Here is a 20,194-nt window from a genome sequence, read left to right on the forward strand (position 1 = left end):
TTACTTCAAGTAAATTTTGAAGACTGGTTAGTATTGGAACCAGGCCACTAGTTGGTAGGCAGACAGAAAAGACTGATAACTGTTTGAGTTCGTAGGTATTATACAAAAGAATCTTAAAGTTTTTATTCTAATTGCGTTGATTAAGAAAGCATTAATAGGACCACTCAAATTTATAGTGTTTTATCACTCTTACATAATAATTATAAAACGGTTAAAGGTTAAAGTTTTGCTTAAAATTAAACGTTGACATGTACAGGGTTTTTTGTTTGATTTGGGTGACCGCTAAGTAGTTTTAAGAGACGACCGCAAGTGTTTCATTTAAATACCAAAAAGTTGCAAGTCCAAAATTTGGGGAACCGTTGGAGAAATTTGGGGGACCGTTCCGTTTTATTTTGATTTTGATTTATGTTTTGCATCTTAATCATCTGTAATTTAATTTTTCGATTACAATTTAGATATGTTAGCAAAGAGTTTTGCGATTAATTGTTGTTATGTCATTTAAAGGGTGTATTTATATTTATCCACCCCAATGAATTAGAAGTTAAATAAGAGATTTGCAATCGAGTGTTGTTTACTTTGGATATCCAAACCTAAAATGTCAGTACGTGAAATGCGCTTGAAATAAAGCGTCAATTTAAAAGAGTCATGAGTAATTTATGGCCTCCAAATTGGAAGCAACTTACAAGCACCTAAAAAAATATATATATTTAAAGTTAGCGTTTTTTTAGATTAATTTGGCTCCAGAGAAACCACGTGGTATTTCTAATTAATAGGACAGAAAAACACAAAGTTGCAGTGTTATACATTTTATGCTGCCTAGCGGATATATAACAAGTTTGCATAGCTGAGCGTAAGTTTTGTGTTTGTGTCCGGCAAAACTAATTCTAGTGTTTGTCTCTTGTTAAACAGCATGAAATAAGCATAGAATAATTTTCCATTGCATTACGGTTAAAGAATGATAAAGTTTGGCTAATTTGTAAGAGATTTAGCCGCCTTGGCCTAAAATGTCTGAATTCCTTATCAATAATCTTCTAAACCTTAACAGATAGATTTTTTCTCCTTTTAAATGTTGTTTATTAATGACTAGCTTTATAGCAGGGTTGCCAATTCCGTGCTTATTTCTGTGAAATGTGCTTATTCTCATGCTGAGTACAGTGAAATGCTAACATGATTATTTGTGAGGAACGTGGCTTTTTTAAATTGTGTGCTTAGTTTGTCTTAGTTTCTTTTAAGAATGGTTTTTCACCAATGCGAATCTTTGACTGAGAAGTGAAAAAATTTAAAACCGAGTTCTTTAAACACATTAGGATAACTATGTATTATATGTCTATTGTCTACCAATAAACATCATTTTCACACATCACGCCTGTATACGCACATATTACATACATTTACGCACAAATCACGTCCATATACGCATACATCACGTCCGTATACGCACACATCACGTCCGTACACGCATACATCCCATCTGTATACGCATCCATCACGTCTGTATACGCACATACCACGTCCGTACATGCATACATCACGTCTGTATACGCACAAATCACGTCCGTCGTCCGTATATGCCCACATCACGTCTGTATACGCACATACCACGTCCGTATACCCAAACATCACGTCTGTATACGCACAATCACGTCTGTATACGCACAAATCACGTCTATATACGCACAAATCACGTCCTTATACGCACACATCCCATCTGTATACGCATCCATCACGTCTGTATAGGCACAAATTACGTCCGTCGTCCGTATATGCAGACATCACGTCCTTATACGCACAAATCACGTCCGTCGTCCGTATATGCCCACATCACGTCTGTATACGCACATACCACGTCCGTATACCCAAACATCACGTCCGTATACGCACACATCACGTCCATACGCACATATCACGTCTGTATGCGCACAAATCAAGTCTGTATTCGCGCACATCACGTCTGTATACGCACATATCAAGTCCGTATACGTATACAAATTAAGTTTGTATACGCCCACATCAAGTCCGTATACGCACACATTACGTCCGTATAATCACACATCACGCCCGTATACGCACAAAACACGTCCGTACACACACATCACGTCCTTACACGCACACATCACGTCCGTAAACGTATACAAATTAAGTTTGTATGCGCACACATCACGTCCGTATACGCACAAAAATCACGTCAGTATACGAACAAATTACGTCGTATACCCACAAATCACGTCCGTATACGCACAAATCACGTCTGTTTACACATAAATCACGTCTGTATAGGCGCACATCACCTTAGTCAGCTTCTAACTGAAAGCGTCAAAATTAAATTAATGTGTTTTATAGGTGCATATTATGGCAAACTAACACAATTTATAGAAAGAATGACTTTTTAGTGTTTTTTATGATCAACATAAAAAAATTACTGTAAACTTACTGCGTTTTGTAAGTTAGCTTATTCTTAGAGAAACGACTTATCTTGATGCCAAGAAAAAATAAGACCATTATAAGCTGTTATTAAAACTTTGGACAGTAATTTCTTTATAAGCATAACATGAAAGCATGCAATAAATAATTACGAAGAGTTGGTTGTTCATTACAGAGCAGCATGCTTATTTTTTGACTCACAAAACGGTAACTCTGTCTATGGTGCTCTGATATCAGCAGAATCAAGCCTTCAAAACTCTAGTGACCAGTCTGTAAAAGGATATTTTTATTGCTACTTGTACCACAGTGTCAACAAGCTGACTGAAATCTACACATTAGGACAAATCAGCGGTCCGACAAACGGTTTTGGAAGTTTAAGTAGTTCATTTGAAAGCGTTCATTCAACAGTAAATTGTTTCACTGGGCTATCACTTTGTACTGTGCTTTTATCAAGGGTCTACAGTAAATAAAGAATATCTGTACTACACATTCAGATACAGGCAGGTATCAGGGTGTATTTTTCCCTTATTTCAACAAACCATATTTCTTTGCCTCCTTTCTTTTTCAAACATCCACAAAGTACAGAGCTTAGCATAGTCAGAGCAATGGACACTTTATTTGCAATATCACATTTCCTTCAATATATTGTAACCTACAAGTTTCTTTTGTGTTAAAAATTCATAAATGATTTTAGATAACAGCAAGAAATTATGGTTTAATTACAAAGATAGCCAACAACCAAACAAGATTTCAGCATCAAATGTAAACCTAAAATCTGTAAAAATTACATAAATTGGAATAACAAACACACAAAATTAACCCAAATCTAAAACAACACATTCTATATGTAAACAAAATTTATGGAAATCAGGCATTTATAAAGGGGAATCGTTAAACTTTAGCATTAATACAATTAATTTGGGTTCATGAAAAAATAAATTCACAATTTTGCATCAATTTAAGAAACACACTAAATCTGAAACTTATCTTTGATTAAGGTCGGTCGGGAAATGAAACTGTGAAGGAAATATCAGAGCTTCTGCAACAAATCTTTGCGGTAATAAACCCACTGGGCTTAAAATACAACGAAGAGACTTTTCCACAAGATATCCACCCTCAGTTAGCAAACATTGATAACTTTTATGAGGGTCAATTGGTCAAAAACAGAGAATACAACCCAACATCACGTCAGACAAATAGAGATTTTGCGTGGTCACGCAAAGTTAGTTTTGAACAATTAACGGAAATTATCCATTCCGGAAAATATAGCATTTTAGTTGGGGGACCTGGTTCTGGTAAAACCACTCTTTCTAAGAAGCTTGCCCAATCTGATACAAAGCTTGTGATGCACCACAGATGCCTGGAGATTCCCAATGACGAAAAATTAACCTTAAAAGAGATGATAATTGACAATGCTTATCCACATCTCGATGAAAAAGCAGGTGACAAAGTCTTCAACTGGATAAAAAAGAATCCTTCAAAATGTGTCTTTATATTTGATGGTTACGATCAAGCCACTTGGTCACTTGATAATGTACAGCCAAGAAATGCTTCATTTCATACTCGCTTGTCAGTTGAACAAATAATTGCCAATCTTTGTGGCAAGAAATTCCTACGTGGTTCCTCAATAGCTCTTACGTCCAGGCCACATTCCATTATTTTCCTCAAGGAAGAATTACGTCCTGAAAATCTGTTTTACCTGATAGATTTTGAGTTTGTAGATATGCGAGAAATATTTTTTGCTTTTGCTGGTGGAGAAGCCCAGAGAATATGGGACACATTTAACAGACAAGCACCCATGCTACTTGATCTTTGTCTTATCCCAATTATGCTTCAATTGACCCTTTTAGCTGCTTTGGGTTCAGATGATGTCACTGAACTTTGCAACACCACTCAGGTTTTCACTGTTTTGCTGAAAAACTTGAGGCACTCGGAATATGCTAGGGCTGGCGATATTGAATCAATGTACAGCACCTTAGGTGAACTTGCTTACAATGCTACTAAGAACTCCACTGTAGTAATGACCCATGAGCAAATAAAGGAAAAGGGTTTGAGTGACAAAGATGTGCAGGATTTAATAATATCTGTCCCTGGGCTAGAAAGGTTTAACCAGAAGCTGTTCGAAGGTGAACAGAAACTAATATTCCATCACCAAACTCTTCAAGAATATCTCTGCTCTTTGTACATCAGCCAGAACATGAGTTTGGACGAGTTTAGTCAGATAGTTGATAAATTGGTCTCTGATCCTTACTGGGCGATGGTGAGAAGATTCGAATGTGGACTTCTACTCGGCAGCAAAATCACTGTTCCAGAACCTTCTAGACAAGGAACACATCAATCAACTGACCAACAGGTTTGTATATTCTCTATTTTTGTGATAAAATAATTTGTAGAAGGTTATACAACATGAGGCTAATGTTTACTTGCATCTATTTACTGAATGCATAGGGGTTGGGTACAAAATTGGTCCGATGCACAATAACAATTTCTGCGCTACAAAAAGTCTTTAAGCCCAAAACTTTGTGAAATGTTTAACATACCTTCTAGTTGACTTTATATTAACAAAAATTATGCAAAAATATAATTTTCTGTAATATTTGTTCAAATATCTAACCCAAAGAGTTTAATTTTTTAACTTTTGGGACAAAATAAAAAAAAATCATCTTAGGTTTTTGGGAAATCTGAATCTTTAGTGAAATAGGTTTATTTTTACCTTTCTAAATTTATCAGTTTTGTTTTAGATTGCTACTGATCGGAACAAACCTGAAAAGTCTCTGCCTAATCAACAATCAAAAAGCACAGCAGCCCCATGCACTTCAAACTATCGGTTTGTCACCAATAAAAAATAAATATTTATTTCTCCTGTACAGCTTAGTAGGTAGAGCCACGGTTCCAGTTTGACGAAGGTTTTGAATTAAAAATCTTATCACAGGCTGATTTTACTAGGCTTGTCTTGCTTACAATCCTTAATAGAACAAACGATTTCAGTTAGGCCTCTTACAACTCCCTGTGTAAATTGCTGCGATTTGTGGGTCAATGTTGGGTCTCATTATTGCACCAACTACTTACAATAATATGTTTATTAAAGTAACATTACTGCCTCGTTTACTAGAAAATATAGAGCAAAATTTTTCGATACTGCTTGATGCAGAATACCAGCCAATATTATCGGTAAAATATTTTGCATATCTCTAGTTGTGAGTTTGTATCTCGCCACAAAACATGTTTCTTATCTTGTTTGCATAGAATTCTTTAAAAAAAAGTATATGCACACAGTTGTGTATGTGGTTCAGCTTAACATGTTTATATTTAGTTTATTGTTTACAAAACTGGTAATGTGTTTCTATTTTTTTAAATGTAACCAATAACTTTTTTAAAGTACAGTATTTGCGTGTAAGCTGTAATACTCACAAACCAAAATGTGTTTGTAATCAGTGTTGTGGTTGTTTTCCAGTCGTTCTGACCAGGGATCCGAAAGTTCCTATCCACGATCAGAGTTGGGACAAGACACCTCAGTTCAACCAGCTGCTAGACAAGCAGCACAGCAATTAACTGACCAACAGGTTTGTATGTTCTGTATTTGTGTGATTTAATATTTGTAGAAGGTTTTACAACATGCGTCTAATATTTATTTGCATAAGCTGTATTTACTAAGTGCATAGGGGCTAGGGACAAAATGGGTGTGATGCATAATGCCAATTTCTCCGCTACAAAAAATATTTAAGCCAAAAACATTTGAAATGCTTAACATACCTTCTAAATCATCTTTGATTTTCATGAAATCTCATTCTTTAGTGAAATAGGCTTATTTTCACCTTGTAATTTAACAGTTTTTATTTTAGATTGCTACTGATCGGAACAAACCTGAAAAGTCTCAGCTTAATCAACAATCAAAAAGCACAGCAGCCCAATGCACTTCAAACTATCGGTTTGTCACCAATAAAAAATATATTTATTTCTCCTGTACAGGTCAGTAGGTACAGCTACGTTTTCCATTATGACAACGGTTTTAAATTAAAAATCTCACCACATGTTGATTTAACTAGCCTTGTCTTGCTTACAGCCCTTAATAGAACAAACGATTTAAAGTACAGTATTTGCGTGTAAGCTGTAATACTCACAAACCAAAATGTGTTTGCAATCAGTGTTGTGGTTGTTTTCCAGTCGTTCTGACCAGGGATCCGAAAGTTCCTATCCACGATCAGAGTTGGGACAAGACACCTCAGTTCAACCAGCTGCTAGACAAGCAGCACAGCAATTAACTGACCAACAGGTTTGTATGTTCTGTATTTGTGTGATTTAATATTTGTAGAAGGTTTTACAACATGCGTCTAATATTTATTTGCATAAGCTGTATTTACTAAGTGCATAGGGCTAGGGACAAAATGGGTGTGATGCATAATGCCAATTTCTCCGCTACAAAAAATATTTAAGCCAAAAACATTTTGAAATGCTTAACATACCTTCTAAATCATCTTTGATTTTCATGAAATCTCATTCTTTAGTGAAATAGGCTTATTTTCACCTTGTAATTTAACAGTTTTTATTTTAGATTGCTACTGATCGGAACAAACCTGAAAAGTCTCAGCTTAATCAACAATCAAAAAGCACAGCAGCCCAATGCACTTCAAACTATCGGTTTGTCACCAATAAAAAATATATTTATTTCTCCTGTACAGGTCAGTAGGTACAGCTACGTTTTCCATTATGACAACGGTTTTAAATTAAAAATCTCACCACATGTTGATTTAACTAGCCTTGTCTTGCTTACAGCCCTTAATAGAACAAACGATTTAAAGTACAGTATTTGCGTGTAAGCTGTAATACTCACAAACCAAAATGTGTTTGCAATCAGTGTTGTGGTTGTTTTCCAGTCGTTCTGACCAGGGATCCGAAAGTTCCTATCCACGATCAGAGTTGGGACAAGACACCTCAGTTCAACCAACTGCTATACAAGCAACACAGCAATCAACTGGCCAACAGGTTTGTATGTTCTGTATTTGATGATATAATATTTGTAGCAGGTTGTACAATATGCGCCTAATGCTTATTTGAATAAGCAGTATATTTCTCATAAGCTGTTATCGAAATTATATTTTTAATTTAAATTGGTGTATTTACTGACAGGTCACTGTAATGATCTCATGTTTATTTGGACTAAACACATATGGGGAAGTTTAATGCATTCGTTCCTGCTTGTGAAATGTGGTAGTTTACTATTTCTAATACCCACTGACCTTTTCTTGTTTAGCTTGTCATAAAATTGTGTTATAAACCAAGTCTTCCTTAACTTTTACTCATTTTTAAACAAAAATTATTGCTATGAGGACAGATTACACATTGTTCAATAAACTTTTTTCTTGTTTTGTTGTAAAAGCATTAACCTTCATAAGTAATATTAGTTCTACACAGCAATCAATTGAAATATGTTGCAACTGTCATGTTAACAATTGAAATGCAAATTTATTGAATATTTAATAAGATAAAGAAATATAAAACTTCCGGAAACAGAAAAGCAAGTGGTACGCAGCAACACTAAAAAGTCACTAGGCGGCCAGAAAGTGTTAAAACAACTGTTTTGTGTTTGTGGTGTTTATGTTTTTGTGGTATTAGGTCAAGGAGCTATGTTTGTATGCAGGTCGCTAATCAACAACCATCAACATCTGCCACTCAACCAAGTCAATCTGATGTCGATCAAACCTTAACTGACACTTCGCAGAACCAACAAAATAAAAGTAAGTGACACTTAGCATTTAAAGTTGGCTATATTTAAACTTGTGTTCAACAAAAATAACTCCAAATGGACAAACATTGCAGTACTAAGATTCACTTAGTGTGCTAATATGCTTTTAAATTATTTACTATGTTTTAAATTATGTTCGTGGTTTTCAGCTGAATCTTATGCGGATAATGTAGGATATTTGATTAAAGCCGATGTTTCATCTGAACTGATAATTTAATCAAGTCAGAAGTTATCATTTAAACTGGCTTTTTAAATCCTGACTTTTTTATATAAATTAAGTTGTCCAACCTGGTATTGTTAATTCTAAGATTCAATCCATTTTATGTGTTTATTGATACTGTAAACATCTTACCCAACAAACATAGATAATAAAACACAGTAATAAGCATGAGATTAGACAAGGCGACAACTAACATTAAAACATCCACTAGTCTGCTGTCACCTTGCGGTTAAACAGTCGTGTAAAAATAACAAGTAAATGTTGATTTATATTAAGACACACTTATGTGTTAAAACAATAGTAAACAGCTATGATTATTATTAAGAATGATTTCCATGTTCACAGTCAAGGCGATGTTCTACAAACACTTTCTCGAGGAATTCAAACAAAACCCCAAAAGTAAGAATATTTCATTTCTGTTACTTTGTGATATTTTTACTCGGCTGATTTATTTTAATTTTTACAACCGTTAATAAAACACAATTGTTTTTGCCCTTGTGATGTCTCACAATGCCCATTACTGGTTTACACCTACATTTGTTGTTTCTTTGTTGCTTTTTCTTGATATTTGTTATATATAAAGTTGTGTTTAGATATTGGAATGATTGTTGATTTGCAAGAATGCAATGAAGGAGTGGTGAAATCTTTCGCAAAGCACTTCCCTGTGGAGGCTGATTTTAGCGGGCAACCCATCGGAACAAGTGCAGCTTTCGCCTTGGGACGGATGCTCCAGCATGTCGACAAACCAATCGAGAAGTTGGATCTGTCCAACTGCAACCTGACAAGTCAAGGTTTGGAACACATTTTGAAAGCAATCGGGATTAGGACTCAAAAGGTAAAGTTCTTTATTGTGGGCAATTTGTTGTTGAATGTTGCGCGATCAACTTTTATATTTACTTGACTCACATTGATTGACCTTTCAAAAGGGTTGCCATAAGTCAGGATTTTTATGTTTATTCATTGTTTTATTCAATTATTTTGTTTTTGCTTTGGAAAAGAGTTTTTGTATATTGCGTTCTCTTTTAGTCGGTTTTAGTTGGAAACGTTTACCCAGTAGTATATTTATTCATTTTTATATTGCAAGCAAAACCAAAACAAGATAGATTTATAGTTTTTGTCACCAAATATGAAACTTCAGATAAAACCAATTGGACCTACCACTTTGCCTACTGTTAAAACACTTGCTTTAAGTAAGATGTGTCAGAAACTAATTATTTGTCAAACACACAAAATTTCACTTTGCCAAGTGCTCTTTGTTAAATTAAGTAAATAAACATTATCTCGTTTTAAGGTTCAAGTTGAGTTTGTTAAATCTGAAATTTACTTTATTGTTTTAGTGCACAAAATGGCAAGAGGTATTGTAAACTCACGAGTGAAATGCGAGCAAATTATTACTTGCTTCACCAATGATAAAAATGAATGGAAAGAAGAGTGTTTGTCTCAGTTTCATGCAAATGTATATCGCGTTTATAAATCACATCTTGGTTGTTATAAACATAGCAAAGCAGTAAAAAGTGTTTCAGGGTTAGCTAAGATGACGAAATATGTTGCTACAACAGGAAGTAAGGCGTAAGATGACGTCACTGCTGACGAGGGTCACACAATTAAGCACCACAATAACTTTTAATCAATGAATTGCAGGTCACCTTTGCTGAAGAAACGTTTCCCGGTTCTGTATAGCCATGACCCCCCACGAACTAATGTTTTGCCAATTTTACAACAGAAATGCTGTGTGTTTCATCGAACCCTCGAAAATAAAATTTTGTTCAACTGTACGAAGCCAATTTACGCTCTACACACGAGACGCGATTGTTTTCCGTCTTTTTAATATAAATACTTCACGTTTTGTAACTTTATGACGTAACTTGTGACGTCCCCTGATCTGGAGTTGGTCAAATGCAACCGTAGTAAGTTTGTCCAGGATTTCTCGTTTCCAAATATGGCAACCCTACCTTTTAAAACCTAATCCGCTCGTCAATTTGTTGTTTCAGATCAAGCAGCTGGATCTGAGGTATAACGTCATCGACGACGAAGTAGCTCTTGAACTTTCTCGCGTCCTCCCAAACATCGAGGGGTTGGATCTGACTGGCTGCAACCTGACAAGTCAAGTAGTTTTGGAACACATTTGCAGAGCAATCGGGAAAATGACTCACAAGGTAGCCTAAAGTGCTTTATTGTCGACAGTTTGTTGTTAAATGTTACCGCGACTATGAATGTTTAAGTAGAATCCCAAGGTATTCATGAATAAAAGGTTTCGAATCTAGAATAATAAAAAAACACAATTTTGAATACCAGTGTATTTGTAACTAATTATTTACTTTTTAAAACATATCGATATAGTAATCGAAAATTTTAATCAGATGATGATTTACATTCCAAACAACTGTCATTTAATTGCGTTGTTTAAGTTTAGTACATAACTACACGAAAACAAAATTATACAAAACAAGTTGTTGCCCCAATTAATTTTATGTAAAAATGCACCACAATAAATTTTTCACAAATTCTGTTCGTTTTTATAAGGTATTGTTGTGATTTAGTTTTAGTTTACTACAAACGTCTTCTGTCAATAAGCCGTTTAAGTATCATGATGTAAAGAATACAAAGTTACTACAGCCAGTAATGCGAAACTATTACTTAACAATTACACTGTGAGAAACCTCGCTGAATATGGCCTAAAGTTGACCTTGAGTAACCTCGCAACGCGTAGGCCAGCACGTTTTACGAGGGAATAATACTTTTGCAACTTGTCGCATTTAAGAAAATTGCGAAAGAATCCTGCTTCAAAAATGGTAAAATGAATGGAAAGGAGAGTGTTTAGTTTTCAACCCAGGCACAATTGTCTCAGTTTCATGCAAATGTATATCGCGTTCTTAAATCACATCTTGGTTGTTATAAACATAGCAAAGCAGTAAAAGGTGTTTCAGGGTCAGCTAAGGTGACGAAATATTTTGCCACAACAGGAAGTAAGGCGTAAGATGACGTCACTGCTGACGAGGGTGCTTATGCTTTCCACACAGTTAAGCACCACAATAACTTTTTATCAATGAATTGTACGTCATCTTTGCTGAAGAAACATTTCCCGGTTCTATATAGCCATGGCCCCACTCAAACTATTTTTTTTTTTTGCCAATTTTACAATAGAAATGCCGTGTGTTTCATCGCACTTTCGAAAATGAAATTTTGTTTAACTATACGAAGCTAATTTTCGCTCAACACGCGAGACGCGAGTCATTTTTGTCTTTTTTAATATAAACACGTCACGTTTTGTAACTTTGTTACGTAACTTGTGACGTCCCCTGATCTGGAGTTGGTCAAATGCAACCGTAGTAAGTTTGTCCAGGATTTACGATTTCAAATATGGAAACTCTACTTTTCAAAATCTAATCCGCTCGTCAATTTGTTGTTTCAGATCAAGCGGCTGAATCTAAGGGGTAACCGCATCGACGACGAAGGAGCTCTTGAGCTTTCTCGCGTCCTCCCAAACATCGAAAAGTTGGGTCTGAGGAACTGCGACCTGACAAGTCAAGGTTTGGAACACATTTGCAAAGCAATCGGAAAAACGACTCACAATGTAAAGTGCTTTATTGTCAACATTTTGTTGTTCAATGTTACCGCGACTAGGAATGTTCAAAGTAGAATCCCAAAGTATTCTAGAATAATATGTTTCGAATCTAGAATAATGAATCACGAGTTTTGAATATTAGTGTATTCTTTATTTACATTCTTTTTTTTGGTGGAATATCATTATATATATATAGGCGTTAACGACAAATCAGCAATTAATCATAAAATTTTTCTAACATATTGATATAGTAATGTAAAATGTAAATTACAGATGATTTACATTCTAAACAACTGTCATTTGAAGCAGTTTTTCAAATTGCGATACATTATTGTAGGAAAAAAACAACAAAAAAAAAAACTTAATTATACAAACCAGGTTGTTGCCCCAAATTAATTTTAAGTAAATATAGTAAGTGAAAATGCAACACAATAAATTTTTCACAAATTCTGTTCGTTTCTATAAGAGGTATTTTTAGTTTACTACAAACGTCTTCCGTCAATAAGCCTGTCAAACATTATGATGTAAAGAATACAAAGTTACTACTGCCAGTAAATGCGTAACTAACACTGTTGACGAGGGTACTTATTTTCACACAGTTAAGCACCACAATAACTTATATCAATGAATTGTACGTCATCTTTGCTAAAGAAACGTTTCCCGGTTCTGTATAGCCATGGCCCCCCACAAACTAATTTTTTGGCCAATTTTACAATAGAAATGCCGTGTGTCATCGCACCTTGTTCAACTATACGAAGCCAATTTTCGCTCTACACGGGAGACGCGAGCGGTTCCCGTCTTTTTAATATAAACACGTCACGTTTTGTAACTTTATGACGTAACTTGTGACGTCCCCTGATCCGGAGTTGGTCAAATGCAACCGTAGTAAGTTTGTCCAGGATTTCTCGTTCAAAATATGGCAACCCTACTTTTCAAAATCTAATCCGCTTATCAATTTGTTGTTTCAGATCAAGGGGCTAGATCTGAGTAAAAACCGCATCGACGACAAAGGAGCGCTTGAGCTTTCTCGCGTCCTCCCAAACGTCGAGCAGTTAGGTCTATCCAAGTGCAACCTGACAAGTCAAGGTTTGGAACACATTTACAAAGAAATCGGGAAAATGCCTCACAAGGTAAAGTGCTTTATTGTCCACATTTTGTTGTTCAATGTTACTGCGGCCAACTTTTATATTTTAGTTTAAAACATGTTGAAAGCATGATTTGACCTTGACCTTGTGGCTTACGTTAATCGACCTTTCAAAATCTAATTACGCTCGACAATTTATTGTTTCAGATCAAGGTGCTGGATCTGAGTCGTAACCATGGCATCGGCGACGAAGAAGCTCTTGAGATTTTTCGCGTCCTCCCAAACATCGAGCAGTTGTGGGTCGATGATTGTGGCATCACTGAGGAAGGCAAGGAGGTGATCAGATCGAAATTGAGAGAACTTGGACGTGACGTGAGTAACAATAATAAATAAATTAAAAACCTACATCATTGACACGACAAACCACTGTGTTACGTCACAATGTAATTAGGTTGCTCTAACACCAACCACTAGTGACGCTAAAAAAAATAAATAAATTCGGGGAGAACTGTAAAATATTATTGCGGCAAAAATAAAGTTTTAAACAGCAAAACGTACCTTTTTATATTTATTTTCTACAAATAATTTACTGGCGCAATGAAAACACTTGTTGCTTTAAGCTAATGTTCTATTTGTCTCGGCATAAATTCACAATTTATGGAATAATATTAAGAACATTTTGGAAAAATGTTTGGTTTTACTCCAAAAAAATCTAGTTAGAAAACTTGTTTTGTCAGCTTATGACTTGACAATGAATTAATGTTTCAGCTAATTATAAATTCTAAATGAACTTAATACAATTTTCATATTGAAAAATAGTTATGAATACTTTAGTGGCTTGTGGCATTAACGTACATCCAAACCAAACTTTTGGCGACCAAATCACATCCTAAATAACAACTCAAGTTTCCCGACCAGCGGTTAAATCTTAGTTCAGGGGTTTATGGTTTCTATCACGGCACACCGTAATCAAAGTTTCGTAAACTTAGACAATGTGGTTTTAGTCGCTTCAGATGTTTTCTTGTTAAACGTCTGAGTTCAAATCACCGAACTATTGTTTGTATGATAATTATTTAATGTCTATCCTTTTGCTGAAGAGGTTCCCTGCCTTACTTTATCTTTATATTTCCTAAAATCTTGTGTTGGAGTCATAGACGCCTAGTTGTGAGTGTTATCAGGGGTAATGACGTAATTCGTGACGTTATACTCACAAATTAAGCTGTTTCTACGTTGAAAAGGCAACAAAAAGTTACACTTGCATTCAAACCTTTTGCAGCATTTCAATTGCTTCTATCTTGTGTTTTGCAGAGGAACAGCGTGATTTTTTAATAGTTCAAAGACGGAAGAAACTATTTGACTCTGTGATGTTCTTTTTACGCAACACGCTTCAGCCTATAATCGGTCCTCACAAAAACACAGAATACATAAAACGCTAGCGATCCAATGAAATATGCACCAAATATCTTGTGATTTCTGTTGTAAAAGAATCTTAATTCAAATTCATCAGATGAAGTTTAATTTGCAAACATTTAAAGTTATGTTTTGAATGTTTTTTTTTATTCCAGGCGTGTATTTAGCCTAAATTCACATTTTTAATTTTATTTAATAAAACTTTAGTTGTTCGGATTTGTGACGTTTTGAAATGTATTGCTGTACTTTTGCTCGTCTAAAATTAGAAAAAAAAACATTTTTTTGTTAATCTTTAAAATATTGTATTGCCGTGTTTTTTGTATTTTTTATAATGTTGGCTGTACAAACTCGTTTGAAAAACAATATCTTATTGTGTTGCCGTGTTTTTGCTCGTGTTATTTTCGCCAATATAATATTTTCACGTAACTTTTTATGTTGTTTAAAATACATTTTAAGTTCTCAGCTTTAGCTGCTCTGCTCGACCAAATGTTTACTATGGTTGCATTTACGACCGGCAATATTTGCGAAAGTTGTGCAGCTCATAAGTTGAAGTTTTTACACAGTCCTTGTATTGGCTTTAATTAGCGAAAATATAGGCAAAATGTCATGACCTTGAGTTTATAATTTTGAGTTAAGGGGTTAGAAAAGGGTTAGGGTTGAAATTATTAGGAGAGTAATGTAGCCTACTTAAGGCTGGGGTTTGGGGGTTGGGTAAAATATTGTATAGGCCCAGTTCTGACCATTTAGTAGAACTTATTACGATTTAGACGTTACTACGACTATTCCCCCAGAACTTTTCTTTATTCGACGTTGATGTTGCTCTTATTACGGCCTTATGGCTGGAGTCCAATAGTTCTACTGCGCGCACTGCTGTTAACTTACCACTTCAAAGTAACCGCAGCCACCATTTATCTTCTTCATGCTTTACGACAAACTACTTAGGATTAAAAAATACACCGAAATCTGAATATTAGGCAAACGTTTTTTATCTTTAGTAAAAATTAAAAATAATTTATTATCCCTCTGAATATTAACGATAAGACTCTTGTTTATCATGTATACGTTGGCTGCAAAGTGCAAACAGTTATTGCAACTCTTAAACAACTAAGTAGCAAAAATTATCGTAAAAAATTTGTTTTATACATCACGGGCACGACGTTGTGTCCCCCCAACAGTAGAGGGTCAGGTCGGTTCGTTCCAAGCGTAGCTAGCAGAAAATCTCTTTTATGGGGGTGAAAGTTTGAAAATTTTTGTTTAGCTATTGTCAGTGTATTAACTGCCGTAACGAACACAAATAAATATGCTAGCAAAACGTTTCGAGCAGCAACTTACTGAGCGCAATACTCAAAATACATTTAAAGAGCAAAAACTGACTAAAAAGTAGTAAAACTAAATTAGTAGGAAGTTTAGAACGCAAAGCTTGAATAGCATAGGAGTAAATATTTTCCAGCACGATATATGAGAAAAAATCCCCAAATACCAGGATCTTATACCAGAGGTGCCTGAAACGCCAAACTGCCCCTTAGATCTTAAATATATCATACTAAAAGCGTTATTTTTCGATAACATATCAATGAGGTAACATAAAAACACAAAGTAGATTATAATCGTTTATTTGATTTGAAATGGTTAAACTTTAATATAGGACCCTGGCGCACTGGGATTGTTTGCCCGTGCGCGATATATAAATTTTCATCTGATTTTGACAAAACTGTTGTGAGGACATTGACTCACAGTAAAAAAGAAACCACGTCAAAATGTCACCCGGAGCGCAAACATTAAACATTGCATAAAACGTGTTTTAAAATATGTGATGACACACAATGTAATGTAATACAAATAAAATTACAATTTCGCGCAAAAATTCTGAGTACCCCGGCGCGTTGTGATATATGAAATAAGCGCAAAACATTTTCGCAGTTTTATTGTTAAAGTTGGCAAAAACACATTGTGAAGGTGGTATAGTGGCCAACCCCTTTATCATATCACACTGTTCTGACTAAACACAGCCCTAAGCTGTAGTTAGTGGCAGAGAAATCAAGAAAACCGAGAAACTATTAAAAGTTAGTAGCCCAAAAGTTCCCAAATCGCAAAATCATGAACCATTTTTCTTCGGTTACTTACACATGTGTTATTTTGCAGTAAAGCATAGGACAACTTACAGGCAGAATTAACAACAAACGCAACATGGGACAAAAAACCTTACAAAAGTTTAAATAATGGCGCCATCCAGGTTAAGAACCACTGACGTTTGGGGCTTGCCTGCCCACCACACAAACCATGACCAGCTGCGACACGGGGTTGGTGAGATGTTGCTTGTTCACTTGCACGTGAACTGCTTGTCTGGTTGCTTCGGCTCCATCAAAGCAATATATGAAGGTTTTTTTCTACTATTTCATATTAGATTGGGTAAAAAATTAAAGATGTTTAGTATTTTTAGTTATCTAGCATAGTTTAACAAAGACAATAACTTTAACTAAAACCCGACAAGAATGACTTTTTCCAATAAAGTTCAATTTTACAACTTTTAAAGTTTTAGATGTATTTGACTTTTGTACATAGTTCCTGACCACCTTTTTACAGTGGCTTATTCCTTTCTAAATTTTCAAACGTACTTCTCGCTTAAATTTCGGACTGTACGTTTTACCTGATGTTTTAGCCATAATTTTACACTCAGCATTAAATTGCACTTTTTTTCCTGGGTTTTAAAACGCCCATTTCCCTTTACTTTTAAACCGTAAATTTTCTATCCGGTTTTAATTATACAGCACATTTCAAACGGTACCTTTTTTTTCCTGCTTTATATGTATTTGCCTTATAGTTTTAGGCGTATTTTTAGATAAACGGTACCTAATCCTTCGTTGTAAAAACAGTATAATTTGTACCTTTTTTGAAATTGCTATTTAACCTAAACCGCGCCTGTTCCCTGAGTCCTAAGCGTACATTTTGACTAATTTTCGAATCATGGCTTTCCTTTAGTTTCTTCAGTTCGATTCACATATATGTTGGCTGAGAAGAAGTTCTCGAACCTTCCCGCTGTCTTGTTCGTTCAACTATACCACCTGCCAAGTTCACAAACAAGAAGGTGAAAGAACGCATTACATGCCGCACCTTCAATTGCCATGACTGTTACGTCACAAACGATGTAGGAATATTACGTTATACATTAATGTAGTTTTACTACTTTTAGACAGTTTTGTACTTCGGCAGTTAGAAAAACAGATTTTCTGCTGGCTATCGAACCGACCCTCTACTGCTGACACAACGTCGTGCCCGAGATGATTAAAACAAACATTTTATAATAGGTTTTTTCTACTTTGTTGTTTGATTGTTAACTGTTTGCAGCCAACGTATACATAGCAAACCAGCGTTAATATGCAAAGTAATAATAATCAATTTTACTTTTTACTAAAGAGAAAAACATTTGCCTAATATTCAGATTTTGGTGTATTTTTCAATCATAATCACAAAGTAGTTCGTCGTAAAACATTTAGAAGATAAATAATGGTGGCTGCGGTTACTTGAAGTGGAGTAAATTAACAGCAGTGCGCGCAGTAGAACTATTGGACTCCAGCCATAAGGCCGCAATAAGAACCGAATAGTCGTAGTTGCGTCTAAATCGTAATAAGCCCTACTAAATGGTGAAATCAAGCCTATACAATATTTTATAGAACTCCCAAACCTCACCCATAAGTACATCACTAACTCCCTTTATAATTTCAATCCTAAACCTTTTCTAAAACGGTGCCGGTCAAACTAGGCCGCCAAACGACAACACCAAAACGCCCGATCGTCTCATACTTCTTTCCAGTAGGCGTTTTTAGATGAAGCAGATTTCTATCTTATTCAGACGATTTCGATCTTATTCTGTCATGGATATTACTTTGTATTTGACTTTATTATGTAATGGGTTGGTCTTCTAATACTATTCTTTTATAGATTTTTTAGCTTTTGACATTGTTTCTTTTAGTTCTTATTGTGTCTTCCCGCAGTATTATATAACGTTAAGTTTTGAACGTGTCGGTAAATTACAAATATCAAATCCGTCACTACACAGTTCTCCCAGAAACAACTTTTTAGGGGACAATAATTGTCCTTCGCTTTCAATATCGGGTATTTTTATCGGAATGAACGAGAAAAGTTGTGTTTTAATCACAATTTTGTATTTATGAATTTATATTCCTCATGGTGAATGTCGTTCAATTCAAATTCATACGAAGCCATCGCAAACTAACCGGACCTGTCGATTAATGATAGTTTTCATTTAGACTGATTTAAATTGCTTGCATCGCTGAGCGACAGAGTCGGTTATTCTGCCATGGCTTACGACGTACTATGCAAGGTAATGATTTGTAAAACAACCTTCATATGGGGGATTAAGTGAGGGTCTGTAAGAGTCTTTACAAAACAAATTCACTGCGTAATAACAATTGCGGTACAGAATGTTCAGTGTTACAATGGCGTGATGTTGGCACTGGTAGCAATCTCTACAGTGCCTTGCGCAATGTTCGTACATACTCGATCGGCGGGGGTTCCTCGTGCGTAGGTGGGATGAAATCTCCTGGAATTGGAATGGTTGAGCCGTTTCGGCGCTGGAGGTCTTCAGATCTTCTTTGGGCAAGGTACGTCCCAGCTAACAATTTGACATCGCAGCGACTTAGATTTTTGGTTCAAGTTTGGTCGATAGGACGTTGCAACTTAACGTTATTTATACGTAAAAACGTCGACACTTTACGACCTAGATGCGACGTTGTGCAACTACGTTATTTATACGTTTATCATAAACGTTAGAAGCGTGGACACCAAACGATGTAGATGCGACGTTGTGCAACTACGTTATTTATACGTTGATCATGAACATTATTTTCACGTAAAAACGTCGACACTTTACGACCTAGATGCGACGTTGTACAACTACGTTATTTATACGTTTATCAAGAACGTTATTTTTATGTAAAAGCGTCTACTCCAAACGACTTATTCGACGTCGCAAATCATGATGTCCAGCGACGTTATTTGTACGTTCAGCATAAACGTTATTTTTACGTGAAGATGTGGTTCCGGACAGTGTACATTTGACGTTGAAAGTTACGTTGTATGACCACGTTATTTGTACATTTACAGAAACGTTATTTTTACGTAAAAGAGGGGCAATCAGGACGGCGTATATGCGACGTTGAAAATTACGTTGGGATACAACGTTATTGGACACGATCATTTGAACGTTATTTATGCGTAATTGTTTTGTCTTCATGCGTAACAATTGCGTTTTACCATGACGTTAAGTTACATTCGTAATAATACTATTTATACGCACAACTAAATACCATAACAACGTATACAATACTTATACTTGCTGTGACATAACTGGCTGTAAGCTTTCTACACTTGTCCTACCGAACCTACTTTAAAAGCGTTCAGCTTTTTACTAATGCTACATTGCAATCAATTTACCATGTCAGGGAATAATGAAAATAATATATTGAGGTGAAAAACTAAGGTCATAATATAAAAAATAAAAATATTGGCACTAAAAAACATAAAAAAGGCAAGAAAGAAAAGGAAGGCCTTGCATAAAAACAGTGCATATTGAAACAAGAAATTAAAAAGTGCACACGGTAATAACAGTGAATTGAAAAAATGAACATCAACACGAATCGATAATTTACTCCGAATCGGACGTGTGTACGTCGAGTAAGCTTTTTGAAGTTTCACCCTGTCAACGAAATTAAAACAGTTGCAACTTTTTAC

General features: G+C 35.4%; 1 protein-coding gene across 2 annotated transcripts; it reads left to right on the forward strand.

Annotated features, from left to right (window-relative positions):
- The first annotated feature begins 2,444 nt into the window (after nucleotides 1-2,444).
- On the forward strand, nucleotides 2,445-14,843 carry LOC146141657 (ribonuclease inhibitor-like). Of its 2 annotated transcripts, none has more exons than XM_083390239.1 (9): nucleotides 2,445-4,774; nucleotides 5,163-5,248; nucleotides 5,876-5,984; nucleotides 6,264-6,349; nucleotides 6,586-6,694; nucleotides 6,974-7,059; nucleotides 7,296-7,404; nucleotides 8,060-8,156; nucleotides 8,710-8,776. In XM_083390239.1, the coding sequence occupies exons 1-9, from the start codon at nucleotides 3,767-3,769 to the stop codon at nucleotides 8,712-8,714; spliced, it is 1,695 nt and encodes a 564-aa protein (XP_083246365.1). In that variant the 5' UTR covers nucleotides 2,445-3,766; the 3' UTR covers nucleotides 8,715-8,776. The 2 variants fall into 2 exon arrangements, with proteins under 2 accessions (XP_083246365.1, XP_083246366.1); XM_083390240.1 differs by lacking the exons at nucleotides 2,445-4,774; nucleotides 5,163-5,248; nucleotides 5,876-5,984; ... (1 more) ...; nucleotides 6,586-6,694; nucleotides 6,974-7,059 and adding exons at nucleotides 8,978-9,219; nucleotides 10,376-10,540; nucleotides 11,797-11,958; ... (1 more) ...; nucleotides 13,241-13,405; nucleotides 14,342-14,843 and having other exon boundaries at nucleotides 7,073-7,404; nucleotides 8,710-8,783.
- The last annotated feature ends 5,351 nt before the right edge of the window (nucleotides 14,844-20,194 follow it).

Source organism: Ascidiella aspersa, chromosome 5, assembly GCF_963924565.1.
Source record: "Ascidiella aspersa chromosome 5, kaAscAspe10.2, whole genome shotgun sequence".
Lineage (NCBI taxonomy): Eukaryota > Metazoa > Chordata > Ascidiacea > Phlebobranchia > Ascidiidae > Ascidiella > Ascidiella aspersa.